Source organism: Equus caballus, chromosome 10, assembly GCF_041296265.1.
Source record: "Equus caballus isolate H_3958 breed thoroughbred chromosome 10, TB-T2T, whole genome shotgun sequence".
NCBI classification, from domain to species: domain Eukaryota; kingdom Metazoa; phylum Chordata; class Mammalia; order Perissodactyla; family Equidae; genus Equus; species Equus caballus.
Window position 1 is genome coordinate 16,950,816 of NC_091693.1, and position 22,904 is coordinate 16,973,719.

The 22,904-nt window shown below is 50.7% G+C and overlaps 1 protein-coding gene and 1 pseudogene across 3 annotated transcripts; both read right to left on the bottom strand.

Moving 5' to 3' along the window:
• Window positions 1-310: 310 nt before the first annotated feature.
• Window positions 311-9,976, bottom strand: MILL (MHC I like leukocyte pseudogene; annotated as a pseudogene). The gene is given in 7 exon segments (NR_036560.1): window positions 311-584; window positions 1,030-1,071; window positions 4,019-4,155; window positions 4,274-4,552; window positions 5,685-5,959; window positions 6,209-6,472; window positions 9,883-9,976. The product of NR_036560.1 is annotated as an MHC I like leukocyte pseudogene (transcript).
• Window positions 9,977-19,229: 9,253 nt separating this feature from the next.
• LOC100630711 (insulin growth factor-like family member 1) lies at window positions 19,230-20,804 on the bottom strand. 2 transcript variants are annotated; one of them, XM_005596351.4, is made up of 4 exons: window positions 20,698-20,761; window positions 20,091-20,144; window positions 19,725-19,986; window positions 19,230-19,478 (listed from the first exon to the last, which is right to left on the bottom strand). In XM_005596351.4, exons 1-4 carry the CDS (start codon window positions 20,720-20,722, stop codon window positions 19,469-19,471), a joined length of 351 nt encoding a protein of 116 aa, XP_005596408.3. In that variant the 5' UTR covers window positions 20,723-20,761; the 3' UTR covers window positions 19,230-19,468. The 2 variants fall into 2 exon arrangements, with proteins under 2 accessions (XP_005596408.3, XP_070081725.1); XM_070225624.1 differs by lacking the exon at window positions 20,091-20,144 and having other exon boundaries at window positions 20,698-20,804.
• Window positions 20,805-22,904: the final 2,100 nt, after the last annotated feature.

Below are 22,904 nucleotides of genomic sequence, written 5' to 3' on the forward strand. Positions count from 1 at the left end.
GTCATCTGAGCATATCTGAGTCTATGCATGTTTCTCTCAAATATGGCATTCCAGTCAAAGCCTTGGTAATATAACCAATGTTTCCATTTGTGTACCATTATAAGGAGAACACATTCTTACTGAATTTATGCAAATAACTATATTGCCATGAGAATAAGAATATTCACTCACTAAGAGTTTCTAAATTCTGGAAGGATCAGGTAGGGAGAAAAAGATAAATGTTTCAATTATGCTTACAACAGTATAACTTACCAAACTGCTATGAGTCATAGTTAGGTTAAGAGAAAAGAGAAAAAAGTTTTCTTTTTTTCTTTCTTTCTTTCTTTTTATTTTTTGAGAAGATTAGCCCTGAGCTAACTTCTGCTGCCAATCCTCCTCTTTTGCTGAGGAAGACTGGCCCTAACCTAGCATCCGTGCCCATCTTCCTCCACTTTATATGTGAGACGTCTGCCACAGCATGGCTTGACAAGTGGTGCCGTGTCCACACCCAGGATGTGAACCCGTGAACCGTGGGCCACTGAAGCAGAACATGCACACTTAACTGCTATGCCACCAACCAGCCCCCAAAAAAGGTTTTCTTAAATCTGAAAAACAAAACATTAAAAAATCAGCAATATTTCAAAGGAAAAAGTCACAAAAATTAAAACCATTCTCATCAGTTCATTTAGTTCCATGGAATCAACACTTTATCTTTTCTTAGAAGTTTCAAGAAGTCTTCAGTTTTTCCATTAGAGTTCTGTAATTTCTTTCTTTCTGAAGTTTCATCTGTAATTTCTTTTTTTTTTAAAGATTTCACTTTTCCTTTTTCTCCCCAAAGCCCCCTGGTACATAGTTGTATATTCTTAGTTGTGGGTCCTTCTAGTTGTGCGTAATTTCTTTCTTTGTTTTATGGTTTGGAAGTTCATCAGAAGGCAGTATTCTAGAGAAAATGTCAGAGTCCTTTCCATGAATCTCTCTGAAGATGAGGCATGCCCATTTCAATCAAACCAACAAACTTAAACAAGCTTTCACTTACCAAAGATCACTTACTTTAAGGCTGTTAAACAGAGCTCTTAATTTTGGCCACACCATCTGGAGGTAGAAAAATATCTCACATTGTACAGGTTCAGGCAACTCTATTGACTTCCTTTAGTACATTTAATTAACATTGTCTGAAGGGTAGACTTATATGCTGCTTTACAATATCAACACTGGGGGAATGTTTCCCCCAGGGAGACAGATGTCTATCCCCATAATTCAATTTATAACACAATCATGAAAAAGACATGTAATCACTTAATTCCATCAACTCTAATACCTCTAATCATAGCTTTCACGAGGACTTCATCATCATCAAGTCTTAAGTCTTATAATATTGGGTAGGGGAAGCATTCCCAGCCAGACATAACATCCATTTTAAAAAAAGACTCAGGCAAAATTGATATAATCTCCTTAATAAAATTAGTTGAAACCTTTCAACCTTTATAATCTTATCAATACTTATACTTTTACATTTTTTTCAATTTAATTGTAGCCTGAGTCTGGGTCTTAAAGCTAGTCATTATTTATTTGTATTTCCTTTTTAGTTTGGTCTTTTCATAGGTACCAATAAAACAATTACGATGAGAGCTCTCTGAAAATTTTTCTAGGGGTCGGCCTGGTGGCACAGCAGTTGAGTGCACACATTCCACTTTGGTGGTCCGGGGCTCCTTAGAGGAGGAATGGCAGCAGTTAGCTCAGAGCTAATCTTCCTCAAAAAAAAATAAAATAAATAAAAATAAAAATTTTTCCAATTTATAAGTTTTTCCAACTATGGATCCATCATCTGGCCATTTTCTCTAGAGTCTAAAGAATGTTGTGGCCATGTGGTTTTTATAAAAGAATATCATCTTTTCCCTTTTCCATGGGCTCGAAGCTAAAAGTTACCTAATTTTGGAGAATATAGGTGGGGGTCAAATTACCGTTCCCCAGAGTGAGTCACACATAAGATTGCATACATAAGATTGCACACATAAGAATGCACCCACACAAAATTCAACTTCTGAAAAATACAAAACTGAAAGTAGACCAAATGTGTTTCTCCGCTCCAAGCGAGTATTTCACCAAGGGTGACTAACACCAGTGGGAAGGAGAGAGCGGCAGGGGGAGTCCCTACAGCAGAGAGACCCGGGCAGCTTCTGGGAACCACTGACTGCTCAAATCCTCACTGAGGCCATGCAGCCATGGGCACGAGACTCCTGGCTGGCTCGCCAAAATTGATACCAAACCTCTTCATCTCAAGTTCCCATGCCCAATGCCCAATGAGCCAAACACTGAGACATCCAGTGCTTGGAGATGGAGAAAGGTTTATTCGAATTGGCCAAAAAAGATGGTGGGAGGATAGGTTCTCTCAAATCTGCCTTGAGAAAGAAGAAAGCAGGAGGTTCTATAGAGCTAAGGGGCGTGGGAGGAGGAGTTTTAGAGAAACAAAAGGGTAACCCATACTTCACTCCCAATTAGGCCCTGGGCAATCTGACTTCTGGGCCGGGCGTCAAGGGCAGCTGGGGGCTGGTTATCTGGTGATGGCAACTTCCTGGAAGCCATTCTCCTTCTTCTATAAAACAAGCTCATAAATCCTTGCGACCCTTGAGTCACCCCTCAGGTTAAATGAGAAAACAGCAAATGGGCAAGATTCACTTCTTTTCATCACAAGGTGGAAAGGCAATCTTATTGAATGTTTACAGCAACCCTCAGGTAGACGGCTTCATACGGATTCCCTCTCCATCTTTCTTATTTGTGCATTTCCTGGCAGTTTATTTAGTGAAGGAATAAGGTGGTTTGTCCTGTAGTTTTCCACAAAGACAGTGCCTTTGCCGGGGGCCTGTCCACCACGTGGTTGAACAAGATTCTCTGTTTCCAATGAATTGCCTCCCATTTCCAGGAAATCGATGGAGAGACGTCAGGGCTGGTACTCTGTCCTTCCACCAGGAGGCGCACAACATGCAAGTATCTCTCACGTGGCCATGTGGGTGAGACCCATTCATTCACTCAGGTCACAAAATAGTAATAAAGTAATTCTGTCCTTTTTCCTATCTTTATTAGAAAAAAGGGCAGAATTCTATCTTTATTATCTTTATTTTCTATCTTTATCTTTATTACTTGAACTACTTCTGTAAAGAAACATCTCTGTTTCTCAACTAAGTGTACATCCTGAGGTCCGATTCTTTTGCAAAAGTCAGGATAAAAGGTTGATTCTTTTTTCTTCTTCTTTTTTTTTTTAGCCAGTTTTCATAATGCACACCCGGTCCCTTCATCCTGTAAGCAAGAAAGAGGGCTTGTCTATTCTTCTCCTGTTCCTGGAGGAAAGAAACGTTGAAAAACAAAATCCAACTGAGAACATTTTAAAGATCTTACTGGCTTCATTCGACGATTCGTGAACCCCACAGTATCCAGTCTAGCAGATAGAAAGCTGTCCAAGGCAAGAGACTCTGGAGGCAGCAGGGAGCAGGACGGGGAAGTTAGGCAAAGGCAGGTTGTTACTACAAGGTCACTGCTCAGAGGATGGCAGCGGCCTATCAGGCAGACGGCCTGACTAGTGCTGAGCAGGAGAGTCCTGATTGACCAGTTTAAGATTCCATTTCTGGGAGAGCCGAAACTGTCATTAAGTGAAGCCTTGCTTTGGTGACGATGTGGGGCGTAGCATGAGCGACTCTATTTGGGGCCTGTTGTCTTGTTTTTAAGAGAAGAGAGTGGGCTGGCCCGGTGGCCAAGTGGTTAAGTTCGTGTGCTCCGCTGCAGGTGGCCCAGTGTTTCATTGGTTTGAATCCTGGGCGCGGACATGGCACCGCTCATCAAACCATGCTGAGGCAGCATCCCACATGCCACAACTAGAAGGACCCACAACGAAGAATATACAACTATGTACCAGGGGGCTTTGGGGAGAAAAAGGAAAAAAAAAACAATCTAAAAAAGAAAAAAAAAAGAGGGAAGAGAGCTGTCTCCACTCACGACCCAGAGAAAACTCAGGTCCATCCTCCTCGCTGTCCCATGTGCCTCTCACCTGGGCTCTCACATCCTCCGTGTCCTTCCTTGTCTAGGCTTCGAGCACCACCAAACACAATGCAGCAACGACAGCGGACACAGTGAGAGGAGCAGCAGCAGAAGCAGCATCATGGACAGCCCTCCGACCTTGAGGCCCTGGAGGTCACCATGAAATGGGCTGTGGTTACACCGGGTGGGCCCTTCTTGATACGAGGCTCCTACACCGACTCTGCCTCCAGACCCCTGGACCCCGAGGGCTCCCCCAGTTCCTCACCAATGACTACAGGGACCGTGATGTTCAGCTTGTGGTGTCCCACATGGCAGGCGAAATTCTGCTCCTCTCTGGGGGAGATCCGAGTGGCCACCCAGGTCTGGTAGGTCCCGTCCCCACTGGGCAGGATGGCCCTAGGCCCAAAGGTGCCCTGGTGCATGGGCTCCCCATCCAGAAGCCAGGTCAGAGTGGCATCTTGAGGATAGAAGCCAAAAGCCCGGCACCTCAGGATGATCCTGCCCACCAGGTTTTTACTGTGGGTCACAGTCACGGACAGGGGAACTGGGGAGAGACGAAGCAGAGGGCAGTGAGGCCGAGGATGTTCCCTCCTTGTGATGTGGGGAAACCAAGGGCAGGAACTGGCCAACCCTTAGAAATCATCTGTGCACATTCGCCCCCAGGCCCCCCTGCAGAGAGGCTGTGTCCCCAGTGGAGAGAGGACTGTGGGAGGCCCCCCACGCTGCTCCAACAGCCCCAGGACCCTACAAGGGTGTCAGGCCCTTGCCCACCTGGAGAACCTGAGAGGAGAGGAACTCCCTGCTCTCGGGGGCCAGCGGGTCCACCCGAGGATGCTCGGCACACAGTTCTGAAGAATTTATAGGCACTGATGGGACCAAGGGGCTGCTCTGGTCTACAGGGGGTGAGAAGCTGCCCTACGTGTGATGTACCTCCTTCTCCAACAAAATCGGCTCCCCATGCTCCAGGGGGTGACGCAGGGGCAGTCCCCAAGGACGGCCAACTGGCCCTGCAGCCTGATTCTTTTGTCCTGGGCCTTACATTCCTCTGGGGACCTCTGGTTGATTATCCCCAAACTCCCCCGACCCCCGACACACACACCAGTATCCACTCTTCCTTCTTATTTGCTGCCACAAGACTTAGACAAATAGGGACCTTCACACTGGACTTTTCTAAAAGCAGAAGAGGAACAAAAGTGGAATGACCCTGGTCATATGATTCTGGGTGGTTTGGGTTTGAATGCGTGACCCTCGCTCCAAGGCTGGAATATTCTGTTCTATCTTAGCTCCCAGCCGGGTTGGCCCCATCTTAGGGCCTCCACCAAGGAGTTCAAACCTAGATGTCTCCTCTCCTCAAAGTCAACATCCCAGAGAATGAAGATCTTGGAAAGAAGAAGTTTCCCCCTCTGGCCTGCCTGTGGTCTGAGGTCTAAGCCCCAGGCCCTCACCAGGCAACTCTCTGTTTCTCCAGCTGGTGGACCAGCAATGGGTCCAGACCACTCACCCACCCACATGGATGTGGCAATAGGCTGTGGCATTCTCCCACAATTCAGTCAGAACTCTGCACCTAACCCAAGGCCAGGGCAGGACAGCCACTCAGAGAACAGCAGGAAAGTTCTTTTCCTTGTAGGAGCCAGGGGCAGACTCAGTTCGTGGACCCTCCCGCCCAGGGTCACTACCTGTTTTCTCCAGGAGGCCCCTCCAGGAGGCCAGGTACCTCCAGAGTTGGGCAGGACAAGTCACATACAGGAAAATCTTAGCCAGGTCAGCCCTGGGGCCTCGGGTCTCCCACAGCTTCTTGATGTGCTGGGCTGAATGTGCATCCACCGTCCATGTGAGGGTCTCTGAGTCGAAGGTGAGGATGTCTTGCCCATTGTAGCCCAAGCGCCAGAAGCCTCTAGTGCTGGGTCTCTCTGGAGCTCACAGCCCAGTGTGGCCTGGAGGGAATGAAGGCCTGGCCCACCCCAGGCAGTGACCTGTCACCTCACTGGCCCTGGCCCTTTTCACCCAAAAGGAGTCCAGCCCAGAGGGGTATGTCATCTCCTCCACCCAAACATGAGGTACCTGGTGTGGTCTTGGGGTGGGGTGCCTCGCCTCTCTGCACAATTCCAGCCTTGGGGTACCCTCCCCTCCCCTAGCTGCAGGATGAACAGGTCAGGGACCAGCCTCAGACCCATGTGCCCCTGGTCCTGCCCCCACTCACCCTGGCCCTGGCCCTGCTGGCCCATGATCTCTGCCAGCGTCAGTCTGAGTTGCCGTTCCTTCTCTATCGGGTCCTCAGTCTCTCTCTCCCAGGTCTCAGCTCGCAGCTCTGTCCTGATCCCAAGACCCCGGGGTTCCGCCCTGCGGCTCTCGTCATCATAGCGCATGAAGAGCTCATCATCAAAGTATCCCAGCGCCAGGAACTGGGCCTTCCCAGGCCTGCCCGGGGCCAGGGCCACGAGGTCGTAGCGGAGAGTGTGGGTTCCTGAGGGAGAAGGACACGTGGGTGACTCGCCCCACCAAGCTCAAGCTTTCTAACAGCTGCCTCCGTCTTGAGATATTTAAATCAGGCTATTCTGTCCTGACCCATCCCAGAGGTGCGTGCGAGGAACCAAACAGAGTGTTGTGTGTTGGACAGGATGAGTGAAAGAGAAGGTCAGACAAAAAGGGTAGGGTGGAAAGAGATAAGAGAGGCATTCAGAGGTGAAAGAGGAAACAAAAGTATATTTGAGCAGAGAGCCAGAAGCAGAAATGACTGAGTGATTACGGCTGCTCAAGGCAGGAGGCTGGGAACCTCTGAGAAGCAGAATAGAAACCTCCCGTGATCCTTCAGGACTGAGAAGAGAAGAACGGCCGGGCTGTCAGCTGAAACCTCTGAAGGTCACACTGCCAATTACGGATCTTGCCAGAACTGTGACCTTGTGCTGACCCAGGTCCACCCTGATTGAATTGAGGCAATAAGGCCCTTGTATCGTCTGCTGAACTGAGGCAAAGAATAAACCTTTCCTGGGACGAAGAAAACATCAACGGAAGCCAAGACGGGTGTATCGCATGCAACGTCCAGGATACAATGAGAATCGGGAGCCCCCCAAAGAGGCAGGAACACAAGACTGGTAAACAGGAACGGGAGAAGATCCCAGAGAATTGGAGCCAGCCTGTAAATGACTCTGATGTTGGTATTCGCAGAAAAAAAAAAATTTAATGTTAATATGTTTAAGAAAATAGAAGAAAATGGGAAAAATATTTGAAAGAGGATTTCACCAGAGAATTGAAATGTATAAAAATAAAATGGGAATTCTAGAAACAAAATACACAATAGCTGAAGTTTTGAATTCCCTGGATGGGATTAGCAGTAGAATGGACAGAGGAAAACAGGATTAGAGCTGGAGGGCGGGAAATGGAATATACAAGGACAGAAGCTCAGAGAAATGTGAATGGAGAAAAAGGCAAGGCTAAGAGGGTCACAGGGGCGACCCTCTCGTCTATCTAATTGGAGTTTCAAGATGGAAGAGAGAAAATGCAACCCTGGCATTATTCAAAGGGATAACAGCCAAGAATGTTCCAGAACAGATGAAAGACATGAAGCCCAGATTCAGGAAGCTCGGCAGGCTTCAAGCAGGAAAACAGCAACAAAGCCCCCTGAGAACATCACGGCCAAAATATTGAACAGCCGACACAAAGAGAAACACTGAAAATAAAAACACCCAGAGAAAATAAGACACCCTGCTTTTAGGGAGCATTTTATAAGACTGTGAGAGCTGACTTCTCAACAGAAATGATGGAAAGCAGAACACAATGAAAAGACATCGTCCAAGCGCTGAAATAAAATCATCGCCAACTTGGAAATCTATAGCTAGTAAAAATACTACACTTTCAAAAGGAAGGCAAAGCAAAGACAGTTTAAGGGGCTGGTCCGGTGGCGCAGCAGTTAAGTTCGCACGTTCCCCTTAGGCGGCCCGGGGTTCACTGGCTCGGATCCCGGGTGTGGACATGGCACCGCTTGGCAAGCCATGCTGTGGCAGGCGTCCCACATATAAAGTAGAGGAAGACGGGCACGGATGTCAGCTCAGGGCCAGTCTTCCTCGGCAAAAAAAAAAGAGGAGGCTTGGCGGCAGATGTTAGCTCAGGGCTAATCTTCCTCAAAAAAAGACAGTCTAGGGCCGGCTCCGTAGCCGAGTGGTTAAGTTTGCGCACTCCACTGCGGTGGCCCAGGGTTTGGATCCTGGGCGTGGACATGGCACCGCTCATCAGGCCACGTTGAGGCAGTGTCCCACATCCCACAACTAGAAGGACCTGCAACTAAGATATACAACTGTGTACAGGGGGGGTTTGGGGAGATAAAGCAGGAAAAAAAAAAAAGATTGGCAACAGTTGTTAGCCCAGGTGCCAATCCTTAAAAAAAAAAAAGAAAAAAAAAAGACAGTCTAAGAAAAAAAACTGTGCATAGTCACTGCTATCAGGTCTTCACTAAAGGAAAAACCAATGGGCACTCCTCAGGCAGAGGAGGTATTATCCCAGATTGACAGAATCAAACGCAGGTGGGAACACCAAAGAAAAATTATGTGAGTAGATGCGATGGATACTGAAGTTATAGAATCATCATTCTCATGTTCTGTGGAATTTAAAACATATGTACAAGTAAAATTTATGACAGTAATAATGTGAGAGTTTAGCGGGGCGGGAAACGGAGTTTAAAGGTATAGTGATATATGGGAATTGTTAAAAGTAATCATTAGTACTTGACTAAAATTCGAATTCATATTCTAATCTCTAAAATGACTGCTGTGAGAAGAGTAAGAGATGTACCATTAACAAATTAATAGAGGAAAAAAATGGAGTATTGAAAAAGCTAGATATCCAAAAGAAGGACAAAAAAGGAGAAAAAAAGGAACAAATAGGTGGACTAAACAGATAGCACAGAGCAGATGGTAGATATAAATCCAAACATATCAGGGATTACGTTAATGTGAGTGCCCTAAAAGCCCCACTAAAAGTACAAGGTTATCAGATATGCTTAAAAGAAAAGCCCACAAAATTAAATCATGTTGCTTATAAGAGTCACGCTTTTAACACAAAGACCTCGGAAGCCTGAAACGGAGAGGATGGAACATTGATGCAAATGTAAGCTCTGACTAAGCAGGCTGACGTCGCTCAGAGCATCTGATGTTAGCAGACCCTACCCACCCTGCGGCCCCTCGGGCGCCCGCCCCATTGCGTGGACCCCAAATACTCCCCCTCCCCTACCGCGGCTCCAAAAAACGTGCTTCCCCGCGGTTCTCCTTCCCCCAAGACACTGCCCCTTCACGAGGATCCCCCCCCACCCTCCCATCCCTTTCCGTGGCCGCCCACAGACTCCTTGCTTCTTCCCACACTCGCTGCGCGTTTTATCGCAGCCCCCACGTTGCCTCCCCCAGACTCTCACCTGCCTCCCTGCCATCCCCAGAGACCCTCACCATCTCCCACCACGGCCCCCCAGGTACTCACCTGGCTCCCTGCGGACACCCCATCCACACGTCGTCCCCCAACGGAGTGCCTCGGACACTCACCGCCCCTCTCTCCACGTGTCTCTGGGGGTCCATCACCGTCCTTCCCGCCTGCGCCTTGGCTCGGACCCCAGACACTCACTTGCCTTCAGCAGATCCTCTGCCCCGGGAAACACCGCGCCCACACCATCACCCTGCGGATGCCCGGCAGACCCCTCTCCCCGCCTGCATCTCCCCCTCTCCGCTCCGCTGCGCGGCTCGAACACTCCTGCCCTGTTCGGCAGAGCTCCCTGCACGCTCCCCCTCTGCCATCGGTGGGCTCCCGCTCTCTCTCCTGCCAGCCCCACACAAAGCCTGGGCCCCCCTCTGAAGCCCAGACTCCCTGTCCCCCCAGCACCGCCCAGGGGCTCACCAGCGCGAGACCCCCGCGACTCCTCCAGTAGCAGCAACAGCAGAAGCAGGTGGTTCAGGGGTCTGAGGACTCCCGGGGCCCCCATCCCCGTCCCTGTCCAGAGGTTCGGTACACAATTTGAAACCCTGTTTTCCGGACGTCCCCTTTCACTTTTGGTTTTGTAAAGACTAACGAACGGCCCACGTCACCTCCCTCGGAACACTTTCCAAGGACCCCCACCTCATCTAGAAGGCCATAAGCTCGGTCCAGGATCCCAACTATGTACCTCAAAGGGAAACCGAGGACGAAGGACTTAAAAATTTACCCGGATTAGGATGAATCCGTGCCTGCGCCCACAAGGTTGTGATAGGAAACAAAGCAACCAAAGTTTCGGAGCTGCAGCAGCTGCGCTGCTGGTGAGAGAGGAACTTGCTGACAGCTCTCCCTTGGCTGAGCATCTGGCGCAGGAGCTTTGAGAAGCCAAAGTGACTAATCCTAAACTTTACGGGTCACAGACTAAAAATCCACCGCATGCAACACATTGCACGTGCCCCACCGCCGAATTTGCACACGCAACCCATGATGAAATATGAAAGACAGTCACCCCTGTGCAGAGGACTCAGAACTGTAGCCCCCAAGGCCACATGCTCCCCTCCCCGTCTTCTTCTCACAGTATTCTTTGGGAAAATGCTTAAAACGCCAGGTAAGCAAGCCAACCTGTCACCAGGAAAAAAGAATAACTTGTTAGCAGAAAATCTATGTCCTCTGCGCAAACCCTTCCTTCTGTCCCAGATAAAGAGGTCACAGGTTTTCTTAGATTCCTCAGGAATGTGACATTCAGCAGATCTGCCACAGAGGGGGCCTGAATTTTCTGCGGTCATCCATCATCTGACATTTCTGAGCCCCCTCCCAACTCCGTTTGCCTTATATATATCATTTCCAAATTGGTTCTCCTTTAAGATGGGTTTCTTTAGGACAATAGTTCAACATCTTCTGATTTGCTAGCTTATCACTTGTCTAGCCACTTGCCCAGTTGGGCAAGCAGTGCAGGATATGTGATGCTGGTGTTGATGTGGATTAAGTCTGCCCCAGGTAGAGAAGCCTAAGGTGACCTGGCCTACATGCTGAACTATATGACCCGGTGGATTTTTATGGTATGAATTAGGGCTGTCCCAGGGAGAGAAGCCCAGGGCATCCTCACCTACATGCCGATCTGTATGGCCAGATTCGTATCTGAAGTTATACGACCACACAATAACCAGACCCCAACTGCACTGAAATCATTTAACGACTTTTTACATCATCTTTTCTTTTTCCAGTAAAAATAAGTCACGTACCCGTGCCTTCTAAATTTAGCCCTAACCCTCAACTCAGGGCAGCAGCAGGAGCTCTGACTGCCCATGGGTCCTGTCCCCACGCAGCTGCCCTTCACTGCCCGTGGGTCCTGTCCCCATGCTATTCCATACTATTCTCTAAATAAAAGAGCCCTACTGCCAGACCTTGAGAGTCCAAGAAATCTTTCTTTCGACTCTTCGGCTCGCTGACCCCGCATCAGTGTCACATGGTGACTTATGCTCAGGCCCTGTCTTTCTGAGTCTTAGTGTCCAGTGGAGAACACAGGCCACTCCAGACCCTGATGACCTAGAGTGAGCAGGGCTGGATGGAGTACACAGGGGGTCAGGGATGTCTAGCTGGAGGAGAGAACATCTGAGCTGAGATTTTAAGAAAGAGAACCATGACTATTTCAGAGAGGTTGGGCACTGGGGGAACAGAGGGCAGGCAGGGGGAGGGGGCAGCAGGGGCGGTCACTTTGTGGGCCTCCTTGAGGCCTGTGGGTCTTATCCTCAGTGGACTGGGAGTCACAAATGGGTCATAAGCAGGAAACAGAAGTGGTTGGATTCGTGGACCATCCCCGTGTCTTTCTGCTGTGAGGGGGTGGACGGGAGGGTGGAGGCAGGAGGCAGGAGGTCAGACAGGAGGCTGCTGTAGCAGAAATAACCGTGCAATTACCAGAGCCCTGCATTGCTGGAGTCCAGCTCCAGCAGAGTCCAGGTTCCTGAGGGAGAGACGGAGTCAGCGCAGTGAAGGAGGGGACGTGAGACTTGAGTCGGTGCAATCAAGTCTGTCTTTACTGTGCACAAGTGTCGTTTCTATATTTTTCAGGATTAGTACAGAAACAGCTCTACAAATACTCTCAGAGAGATAAGGAAGTACAAAGCAAGTCTGTCTTGACTGGTTTTTTACAGCATTTTTATATCTTTTTTAGCAGGGGATAAATATAGCAGTACAGATGTTCTTGCAGAGTAAACCAAAAAGCAATCATTGATTAAGCATAATCTTACAGGGAACAGAGTTAACTTTTAGTGGGGCAGAGGTTAACTATCTTTTCCTGCACAAAAGCGACCTCAGCAATTAAGAAAAGACCTCTACAATGTTCTGCCAAACACATGCAGGGAAACAATACACTTTTCAACAACTAACACATGGAGGAACACTCCAATCAACCACAGAGGAAGAGGTACATCCACTCCCACCAGGGAAACTGGGGGAAGAGCAAAACATCAACCTGAAGGAGGCAGCTGCTTTGATCCAAATACTCTCTTCAGTACAAACCCCTCATGAGGGAAAAGAGTTCTCCCACTATCTATGTGCATCAGGGGGAGCTAGCCCCTTGTGATATTCTGAAGGCTTATGCAAGTGGTCACATATTTTTCTCAGTACCAACCCCGCGGGGGGAGCATGCTCTTTTCTCTAAAGCGGCCATCTGGAAAATTACAGCATGAGTAGGAAAATGGGGTATAAGACAAAGGGAAGAAAAACAAGTTTTTAAAGTTCAGCATAGCTTGGGGAAAGGCCGGCTCTTCATATTCTCACGGAGGGGCGCCACGCACCCCTCGGCTCTTCTTGATCGGCTGGACCCTGTCAAACAGCCGATCAAATGCTGCCTCGGCCCCCGGCACTGCATGTCTGAGTTCTCTCAATGGGGAGTGGGGGCAGCACACGCCCCTTCCAGCACCATATCTCTGCCTGCTTTTTGAGCCTCCTGTCTCTGTAGCTGGGAGTAAAGCAGTGGTTTCCAAACCTCTAGTAGGTTGTTAAAAAAAAAAAAAACAAACAAACTGAGTAGTGCTTAACTGTCTGGTTTTTAAAATCTGGAAAAAAAAAAAGGATTAGAAAATAGAATCGTGTGTGCACGACACAGAATCTTATCAATTATCGTTTAAAGAAACTTTTTCTGTTTTTTTCTTTAAAGATTTTACTTTTCCTTCTTCTCTCCAAACCCCCTGGTGCATAATTGTATATATTTTTAGTTGTGGGTCCTTCTAGTTGTGGTGTGTGGGACGCCGCCTCAGTGTGGCCTGACGAGTGGTGCCATGTCCGAGCCCAGGATCTGAACCTGTGAAAGCCTGGGCTGACGAAGCAGAGAGTGTGAGCTTAACCACTCAGCCACAGGGCCAGCCCCTTAAAAATTTTCCTTTAGATTGCATGCGAGCCACATAAAGTTGTAATATCGGTTCAAGCCCAGGGATGGAGATAGCTCTAGCCATGGCCTCACTGCCTTCTTTCCTAAGAGTCACTGACTTAAACTACCCATCCAGGATGGGGTCCTGCTGTCATTTCCTTGGTTCCAGGTGTTTCCTGGGGAGGTTGCAGGTGGGCTTGGTACCCAGCCTGGTTGTCTCTGCTGTGAATAGGGTGAGGTGGAGCCTGGAGCCAGGGTGAGAGAGGGGAACCCGTTACCTGGGGCAAGGTTGAAATTGGTGTCTGTGGGAAACGAGGAGCCCAGCTGGAGCCTGGCTGGTCTGTCAGGGTGGCTGAATCAGGCCCGGGGGCAGGAAAGCAGAGGGAGATCAGGACAGGGCAGGGGGGTCAGCGGCTGTGTAACGGAAAGTTCGGTCTCTGAACCCGGTGCCAATCCAAATAATGAGAAAGGAAAAACAGCTTTCCTTTCTTTTCCAGGCAGAGGGAGCAAGCAATGGCTAGTGCCTTAAGAATTGCTAGCTTCCTATTAAGAAGTGAGGGGAAGGGTTTTAAACGTTTGGGAGGAATGTGGGGAGGCGGAAACCTGTGGCCTTGCTGGCTGCTTGCAGGAGGAGATAAGGAATTTCACCGGTGAATGGCCTCGGCTGTTTGTCTCTGTGATGGACTCTGGCGCCAGGAAGCTGAGGAGTTGGCGTCTGGGAAGCTGGGGTTTATTGATGTCTCTGGACATCAGCTTCCCTGTGATAAACTTCAAGAACCCGTGATCAGCCACCACTTTAGTGGGAGCCCAGCTGAGGCCACCTGGGCTTTAAGAAGATGAAACTGAAATTCTATTTCCGTTGTAAAGCTCAGGGAGACAGAGGTTAAACAAACAGATATTTACAAATGAGTGTAACTACAGAAGCAGGGAACTGCAATGAAAGCTTTCGGTTTTAACCCATATATGCTGGGTTCAAGGTAGGGGACCTGATATCAGGGCTGGTATTAATGAAGAGCCTGTAACAGCCATGCTGGAGAGGGCAGTGGCCGGTCCTGAGATGAGTGGACACTGAGTGCCACTAACTCCACAGCACTGAGCCCTTGCAGTCAGACAGCCCTGGGTTGGAATCCTGCCTCTGCCCCTTCTCAACGTGTTAAAAGTGCCTTTTACAGAAATCCTGTTCAACTCAATAACCAAGAGGGAGATGCCCTTTAGAACATTTGCATCTAACAGCTTTCCAGCCCGCACCTTCCCTTCAGCCCTCAGGAAGTTCCAACTGGGAAAAACACGCCCTGCCCCAACTCCTGGCCAAAATAAAAGCCCGAGATAAGTGATGTGGATTAAGGCTGCCCCAGCTAGAGAAGCCCAAGGTGACCTGGCCTGCATGCCAAACTATACGACCCAGTGGACTTTTTTTATGGTATGAATTAGAACCGCCCCAGGGAGAGAAGCCCAGGGCATCCTCACCTACATGCCGATCTATATGGCCAGATTCGTATCTAAAGTTATATGACCGCACGATAACCAGACCCCATCTGCACTGAAATCATTTAATGACTATTTACATCATCTTTTCTTTTCTCCAGTAAAAATAAGTCACGTACCCATGCCTTATAAAATTAGCCCTAACCCTCAACTCGGGGCAGCAGCAGGAGCTCTGACTGCCCATGGGTCCTGTCCCCATGCCAGCGGGGGCAGCTGCACCTGCTCTGCTTGCCCATGGGCCCTGTCCCCATGTCAGCGGGGGCAGCAGAAGTGGCGGCAGCAGAAGCTCTGACTGCCCATGGGTCCTGTCCCCATGCTATTCCACACTATTCTCTAAATAAAAGAGCCCTACTGCCAGATCTTGAGAGTCTAAGAAATCTTTCTTTCGACTCCTCGGCTCACCGACCCCACAACAATAAGTGCCCCACTTTCCTCTCACCTCGCTCTGGATGAAACCTGAGCTTTCTCCTTGGGAAATCCTATTGTCCTCTGCTGTGCGTCTAATAAACTTCATTCCATGTACATTAGTGCCTGTGTGTCATTCCTCCTGATAGCCACATACATTCCTGCTTGAGGGGCTCTTCTGCATTTGGCACCCCAAACCACAACCATCAATAACAAAATCCTAAAGCCATTTGCCTCTGCACTGCCCAATCTCCTTGTCACTGTCTGGGGACCAGCCCGCCACCTCTGCTGGACTCAAAGCCCTGTGATGTCAGGGACTAGCCCTGCCATGGCCACAGCCATGTGCTCAGCTGTTGGAGACTGTCTCCTCCAGAGACCAAAGGATACTCAGTTTCTCACTGGAAATAAGAGACACAGAAATCCCATTGGTTGTATTCCCTCCGCCCAGTTTCCTCTATGTAGGGAAGACCCTGGCACAAGGCCCCTCTGCGGATCACAGACACCCAGCACCCAGCCAGAGGCCTCCATCCATCCTGGGACCAACCCTCTGGAAAGGATGAGCAGTCCCTGATGTCATGCACCCCTGGGGACAAACCCCAAGTAGGACATTCCCATGCCTCCTGGGTGGTGCTGGGAAATATGTGTTCTGGAAAGTGAAAGAGAGAAGGAAATTGCATTTCCTCCCATCACAGGCTCTCCCACTGGCTTCCCCTCTGCCCCAGGAGCTAAATAGGCTGAAACTGGCTCCTGGCAGCATTGCGGAGTGATTTCCATCTGGCCTCCAGGAGCCCCTCCCAGGGGATGGGCAGGGACATGAAGGGATTTCAGCTGTGCAGTGAGGAGGTCAGGTATGAAGGATGGGGCCCCCCGGGTGCCACGCCCTGTCCTATGCCTGCTGATTGGGTGATGGCAGGTTGCTCTTCGGCTCCACCTCCGTTCTTTGGGGGTTTCAGGTCTGATTCCTGTTACCTGCAGCAGGGCTTTAAGTGCCACCACCTGGATGGTCACACCAGATGGTTCCCTTGCTTAAAATGCTCAGCAGCAGTGCTCACAGCAAACAGGAACCACTCAACCCAATATAAGTAGAAAGGGCTTTAGTGCAGGGAATAGGAGGCTGAAAAAGTCTCTGGCAGGGCTGGACATGCTCTATGCTGGGACACCAGACATGCCCAATACAACACTGATGAACCAGGAAACTTCAACATTTGTGATTTTAAAAAACTAGAATCTACCCAACAAAGATGTAGCATGGAATTCAAGTCCTTGAGTCATCGCACCTGCCGGTGCAGGATGGGACAATCACAATCCGAGCCCACCAGGGGGCGCTGGAGTGATTGGGTGTCCTGCCATTGGGCACATGTCATGGAAGGAGCCACATTACGCGCAAGTTCAGATGATGGCCACTATCTCTGTGACCTGAACTCAGCCCCAGGTCTGTGCAAAGAGAGATTCCAACGCCTTCTCCCAGAAGAACTTGAGAAAATGCAACTAGGAGGCAAGAGTGGTGCAGGCAAACACAGGCAGATGATGACCTTGGAGATTTCACACAAAGCCCTCTCACAGGTGTAGGCAAGTTTGGGACTTACCATCCTAAGTTCCATGTCTGGACTTCAGCCACATTTCCCTTACAATCCAAGGGCATACTGTGGTTTATGAAAGAGTATACTGCCAATGCAGATTGTCGGCTTGTCCCTGATAATTTTAAAAGAGAGAAAATTCAGGGAGTTATACCCATAAAAATTGCACCTGGCTGGAAAAGGACTGGCAGGAGCAGTGTGGTGCTTGTCCCCTCAGAAAGGGAGGAGCTGGTGGAGGGGGGGGAAGCCTGGGGAGCAGAGGGCATGGAGTGCTGTAGACACACCAGATACAGAGTCAGAGAAATGGAGACGAGGGCTGATGGTCAAAAGCCTCACCCCCAGTGGGATCTACAGTCGCTCGACAGCCTGGGCATCAACAAACCAGGACGACCATGACTAGAGTGCAGAAGTGCAGACTGCACGAGAAAGAGGAGCCGAAAACAGTCCAGCCTCCAGAACTCAGCCCGACAGCCGGCTGCAGGCTTCCTCACTGGGAGAGAGGAGGCCATCACGGAGAACCGCCTCACCTTCGAGTGAACGTCCAGGGGACCACAGAGCACGTTGGAGACTGGAGCTCAGGTGATAGGACAGACGTGGGCAAGTCAATCATGACCGACTGACATCACCAATGGGTTACACAGCAACGCTTTCTCAGCCATAACACGAAAATAGAAGACAGAATCGTTTATTTTATTCTTCCAGCACGAAGAACTATTTAGACAATATCGAGCGACTTTTTAATGAAACAAAGCTACTCTTCCAGAAGAACTAAATAAATGGGAAGACCTCCCACGGGGATAGATTAGAACGTTTATTATTGTTTAGATGGCAATACTCTCCCAAGTGGATCTAAAGACTCACATAATCCTTATAACAACCCGACCAGCCTTTTTGCAGAAATTGACAACCAGAACCTAAAACTCACGATAGGCTAGGGACCCGGGATAGCCAACACAATCTCGACAAAGAAGGAAACACTTGGAGGACTCACACGTCCTGATTTCAGAACTTAGGACTAAGCCACAAGAATCGGGACAGTGTAGTCTGGCATGAGGATGACACACATTTCAATGGAACGTAACTGAGACTCCAAGAACAAACTCTTACTTTTATGGTGGACTGATGGTCAAGGGCGCCCAGACAATTCAATAGAGGAAGGAACAGGGTTTCCTACAACTGGATATCCACACGCAAAACGGTGATGTGGACTGGTCCCTCACATGATGTTAAAACTTAACTCGAGGGGCTGGCCCCGTGGCCAAGTGGTTAAGTTCGCGCGCTCCACTGCAGGTGGTCCAGTGTTTCGTTGGTTCGAATCCTGGGCGCGGACATGGCGCTGCTCACCAAACCACGCTGAGGCAGTGTCCCACACGCCACAAGTAGAAGGACCCACAATGAAGAATATACAACTATGTACCGGGGGGCTTTGGGGAGAAAGAGGAAAAAATAAAATCTTTAAAAAAAAAAAAAACTTAACTCGAAATGGATCAAAGAAATAAAAGAACTGAAACTACAAAACTCGTAGAAGAAACAAAGGATTAAACCTTCAAGACCTGGAGATGGACAATGGCTCCTTAGAAGACACCAAGACCAGAGAGAAATAGATAAATTGGACTTCACTAAAATTAAAAACTTTCTACTTAAAAGAACATCATGAAGAAAGTGAAAAGTCATCAAAGTGAAAGAAAATAATTGCAAATCATATACCTGAAGAGGGAATTGTATCCAGAATATAATAAAAATTTTTACTGGTCAACAATAAAAAGTGAAATAACCAATTAGAAAATGGACAAAGGATTTAAAGACATTTCTCCAAAGATGATATACACACAGCCAATAAGCCCATGACGAGACAATTAACGTGTTTAGTGATTAGGGAAATGCAAATCAAATCCACAGTGAGAGCCAGGCCTGACGGTCCAATGGATAGAGTTTGGCGGGTTCTGCTTCGGTGGCCTGGGTTCCCACCACGCCACACACCTGTCAGTAGCCACACTGTGGTGGCGGCTCACACAGAAGACCTAGAAGGACTTATTGAGATTTACAACTGTGTACTGGGGCTTCGGGAAAGGAAAAAATGAGAGAGGGGAAGATTGGCACCAGATGTTAGCTCAGGGCAAAACTTTCCCAGGAAAAAAAAACAATCCACAGTGAAACACCCCTCCACACCCACTTGCACAGGGATATTCATAGCAGAACTACTCATAACAGCCCCAAATTGGAAACCACCCAAACGTCTTCCAACTGATGCACAGTGTTGTGTGGGTCTCAGCCTATCGATAGCGATGCTGCAGGGCAGGAAGCCTGAGATGCACGCCTGGGCCGACAAAACCATGGAGAGTCCCACAGATGCTTCCCCAACGGGGCCAACGCTGTGGCTGGACCGGCCCTTGTGGCTCTATTATGATCGCAGGATGCACGTCAGCCACACCATCAGGGAAATGTGAGGAACAAGCTTTATTAATCATGGATCCTAGAGGATACCAGTCCCCCTGCTTAGGACGGATTCAGGCTGAGCGTTAAAGAGGAGAAAGAACGAGAAGACAGCACTGAGTCCGAGCGTCTCAAGTCCCGAGAGAACCCCTCCGCGTCCCAGATCTTAGTCTACACCAGGCCCATCTCCCCAGGCTCATTCAGGAAGCAGAATCCAGCGGTCACCCGGTCATCTGGTCCTCTGTCAGCCGACACTGAAGAGAGAGACAGAGAGAGAGAGTGAGCAAGAGACAGATGGACAGAGATGGAGGGACGGACGGAACGTGGGCAGAGGAGTGGAACAGAGAGACACAAGAGGGACAGCAAAGAGGCTGAGAGAAAAAAAGGGAGAGGAGGACTGAATGGAGCAGGTGGACAGGGCCAGGGGGGCTGCATCAGGGACAGAACAGGCATCCAGAGCCCCCTGCAGCCCCTGATCCCCGGGAGGGGAGGGACCTCACCTGCGACAAAGCCTGTCATCCGGGGACAGGGCCAAGGAGCAACTCTGGCCTTTCACCTTCACCATGAAGGACTCCAGGGGTCTGAGTGACCAGAAGCAGCACTGCTCGAAGCAGACCCTGAAGGTGCAGTTGCCACACTTTTGGGTCCTGCCCAAGGGCACCACAGCGTCGTCATAGCAACAGTGCTGCAGAGGGTCATAGAACTTGTCCCCACAGGTCAGGTGCGGCTGGCACAGCATCAGGTGGGCGCCCATGGGGGACACTGGAAGACACAGAGCTGGTGTGGCCCAGGCAGCAGGGCAGGGGTGCCAGCCTGGGGCCCTCTGGGAGCCGCACCGCAGCCCTGAGTGTCTGTCCTGGGCTCACCTGGGGCTCCGTGTGAGCAGAGGAGCGTGAGGATGCAGACAGCGGCCGAGACAGCTGAGGGAGAGCAGAGGGATGAGGTGGGGCTGACGGGGCAGCCACGGGTCCACCTCGGGGAGCCCAGGCTGGGGCAGGGGAGGGTCTGAGGGGGTGTCTGCCCTGTGTGAGGCGCAGGGGAAGGTTAGGAGCAGTCCAGCGTGGGACCCGGTCACCGTGTTCAGGTGTCCTGGGCTTGTGGGCCTGGGGAAGCTGAGCGGACGCAGGCAGGAGTCCTGGAAGAACTCAGTTTGGGGTCCTGGAGAATGTGAGTATGTCCTGGGTGGGAGGTGTTCAGAGCAGGAGGCTCAGATACAGTCAGGCCATAAAGGGGCGGAGCTGACACCGGCGTTGGTGGAGTGGGAACCCAGGATGCGTACGGCATTGGGCGAGACTCTGGAAACTGAATCAGGGATGCGGAAGGGCCGATGGTGGGGATGTGGAAGGGACACCCCTCTGATGGGGTCATCTGTAGGGCCTGGGGCTCAGGGGGGGAAATTGGGTGGAGGTAAGGATGGGGCGGTGGTGGAGATGGGAGATGGGCTTGGTGGGAGTTGGGTGGGGTCCTCCTTACCCAGGATGCGACCTCGGGGAGCCATGGCTGTGGGCTGGCTGCAGTGGAGCAGAGGGGAGATCAGTGATCAGAGCAGGTGCTTTTATTCCTATGGAAAAGCTGGTGATGTCATTGGAAGCCCTGGCTGGCCTGCAGAGACACGCTGGGCCCTTGGCAGGAGCAGCTGCCCCGCCAGCATCCTCTCCCCAAATGCCTCCCTCCCAGGCCCAGCACGATGGCCTGGTCCTCACTCTCCGTGAACACTAACATCTTCCGTCCCTCCAGGGGGCCTGTCAGCTCCCTGACCTCACACCCCCTGCCCAGGGCTCACTAAACAGCAGTCAAGGCACTCAGGTGAACGAGACCAGTTTGTACACACTTGAAAATTCCAGGCTGAACAAGGGCGGGGAAAGGGAAATGTGTGGGGAGGACGCTGAGCGGCTCGTGGGATGAACATGGAAAAGGCCCTGGTGGCCCCCAAGGCTCACGGCCCCCAGGCCTCTCTTCCCACCTGCCCTCTGGGTCTTCTCCAATGATGGTCTCTCCAGGAGCACCTGTCCCCTTAGCACCTCCTGTGCCCCAGGCTTGTGTCAGACACGGGGGAGGGAGCGGTGAGCAGGGCATTCCAGAGTCACAGTTTTCACTGAGCTCACGAGAGAAAAAGAGAGAGAGAGAGAATGGTAAGACAGTCAGTTTTAGTTTGGTTGTTGGGTCAATGTCATTGTCAACATTACTCGCCTGTGACGCTCTGTGGGAGAAATTCCACCACCTGAGGATGCCCTCAAAGGCTTTACCCCCTAACGCGCATGTTCAGAGGGAGACGGGTGGAATGTCCCCGAGAAGAGCCATCTTGGGGTCGGCCTGTGAGGACAGGAGGGGAGGGCTGCCCCTCCCTGAGGGACACTGTGGGGTCAGGTCTGCGGGTCCCAGTCACCCCGTGCACTGAGGACTGGGAGGCCCCTCCCCCAGCCCTTGCAGGAGTCCATGTCTGGGGGCGCACAGATCACCCTGACATGGACAAGGTTCTCTCCAGGGCCTGGGAAGGGTGACCTGTCCCTCATGTAGGCAGCGTGTCCCTCTACCCCCTCCCTCTGTTTGGAAAGTGCCTCCTTCTGCGTCTCTGCTTCCCTGAGGGGCTGTCAACAATCCCCCCAGCTCCCCTCCACCTCACACCAGGCGCAGACTCAGCTCCTCTGTGAAATGCACCCATTCCAGACAGAAACCAGGGCGAGGCCCCAGTGAAAGAGGAACGCAGCGTGTCCTTCCCTGTGAAGCGGGAACTGTATCTGTGTTCAGACCCAGCAGAAGTGGAGGATTCAGAGAAATATCCAGGTCAGCTCCCGCCAGGGCTGGTGTCCTCGGTGCCGGCTCTGGTGTTTCCTGCTGGGGGCAGAGGTGTCATCACAGCCCAGCTCTGGTGATGGTGTGGGGGTTGGCACTGGTGCCCACACGCCGGGTTTCCCAGGATGCACGTGGGGAAATAACGTTGCCTCTGTGATCCTCGGTGTCCTTCCTGGTGAAATGGGGACAACGAGGTCCAGCTGACCCATTGTCTTTGGTCCAGCAGAGATGATGCAGTGAAGGGCTTGGCAATACATCATGGCTGAGGGTGAGCTGTGTGCCAGGTGCTGGATGACACTGAGGACACAGCGATGACTGAGCAGCAGTTCCTGTCCTATCGTTGGGGATCACACAGTGTCCACAGACCATCACGACTCAGAGAGGTCAGGTTGGGGTTGGGGAACCTCAGGAGCTGTGGGAGCCTGAGGGGCGTCGTCACTCATCTTGGGAGTTGAAGGAGAGCTTCCTGGAGGAGGGGATGTCTGAGCTAAGGTTTCAAGGATGAGCCAGAACTGTGACTGTCTCAGTGAGGCTGAGCCCAGAGAGAGTGGAGGGCAGGGCAGATGGAGGGGGTGGAGGGGTGGCAGGTGGGTCCCTTGTGAGCCTCAGGGAGGACTCGGGAACTTATCCTGAGAGCACCGGGCACCACCTCTGGTCCTGATGGGGGAGAGGAGTTCCGGTTATGTCTGTGAACGTCCCTGGATCTGTATGCCATGAGGAGGGCGAACAGGAGGGCAGAGACTGGAGCAGGAGACCAGGGGACATCCTGCCAGACCAGAGTCCTAAACGTCTTCTTCTCCCCTGGGGCAGGGGGACAGCACGTCCCTCAGCCCCATATGTCCCCCTGCGTCCCGGCCTCTCTTCTCTGGCAGCTGCAGAGCAAAGGA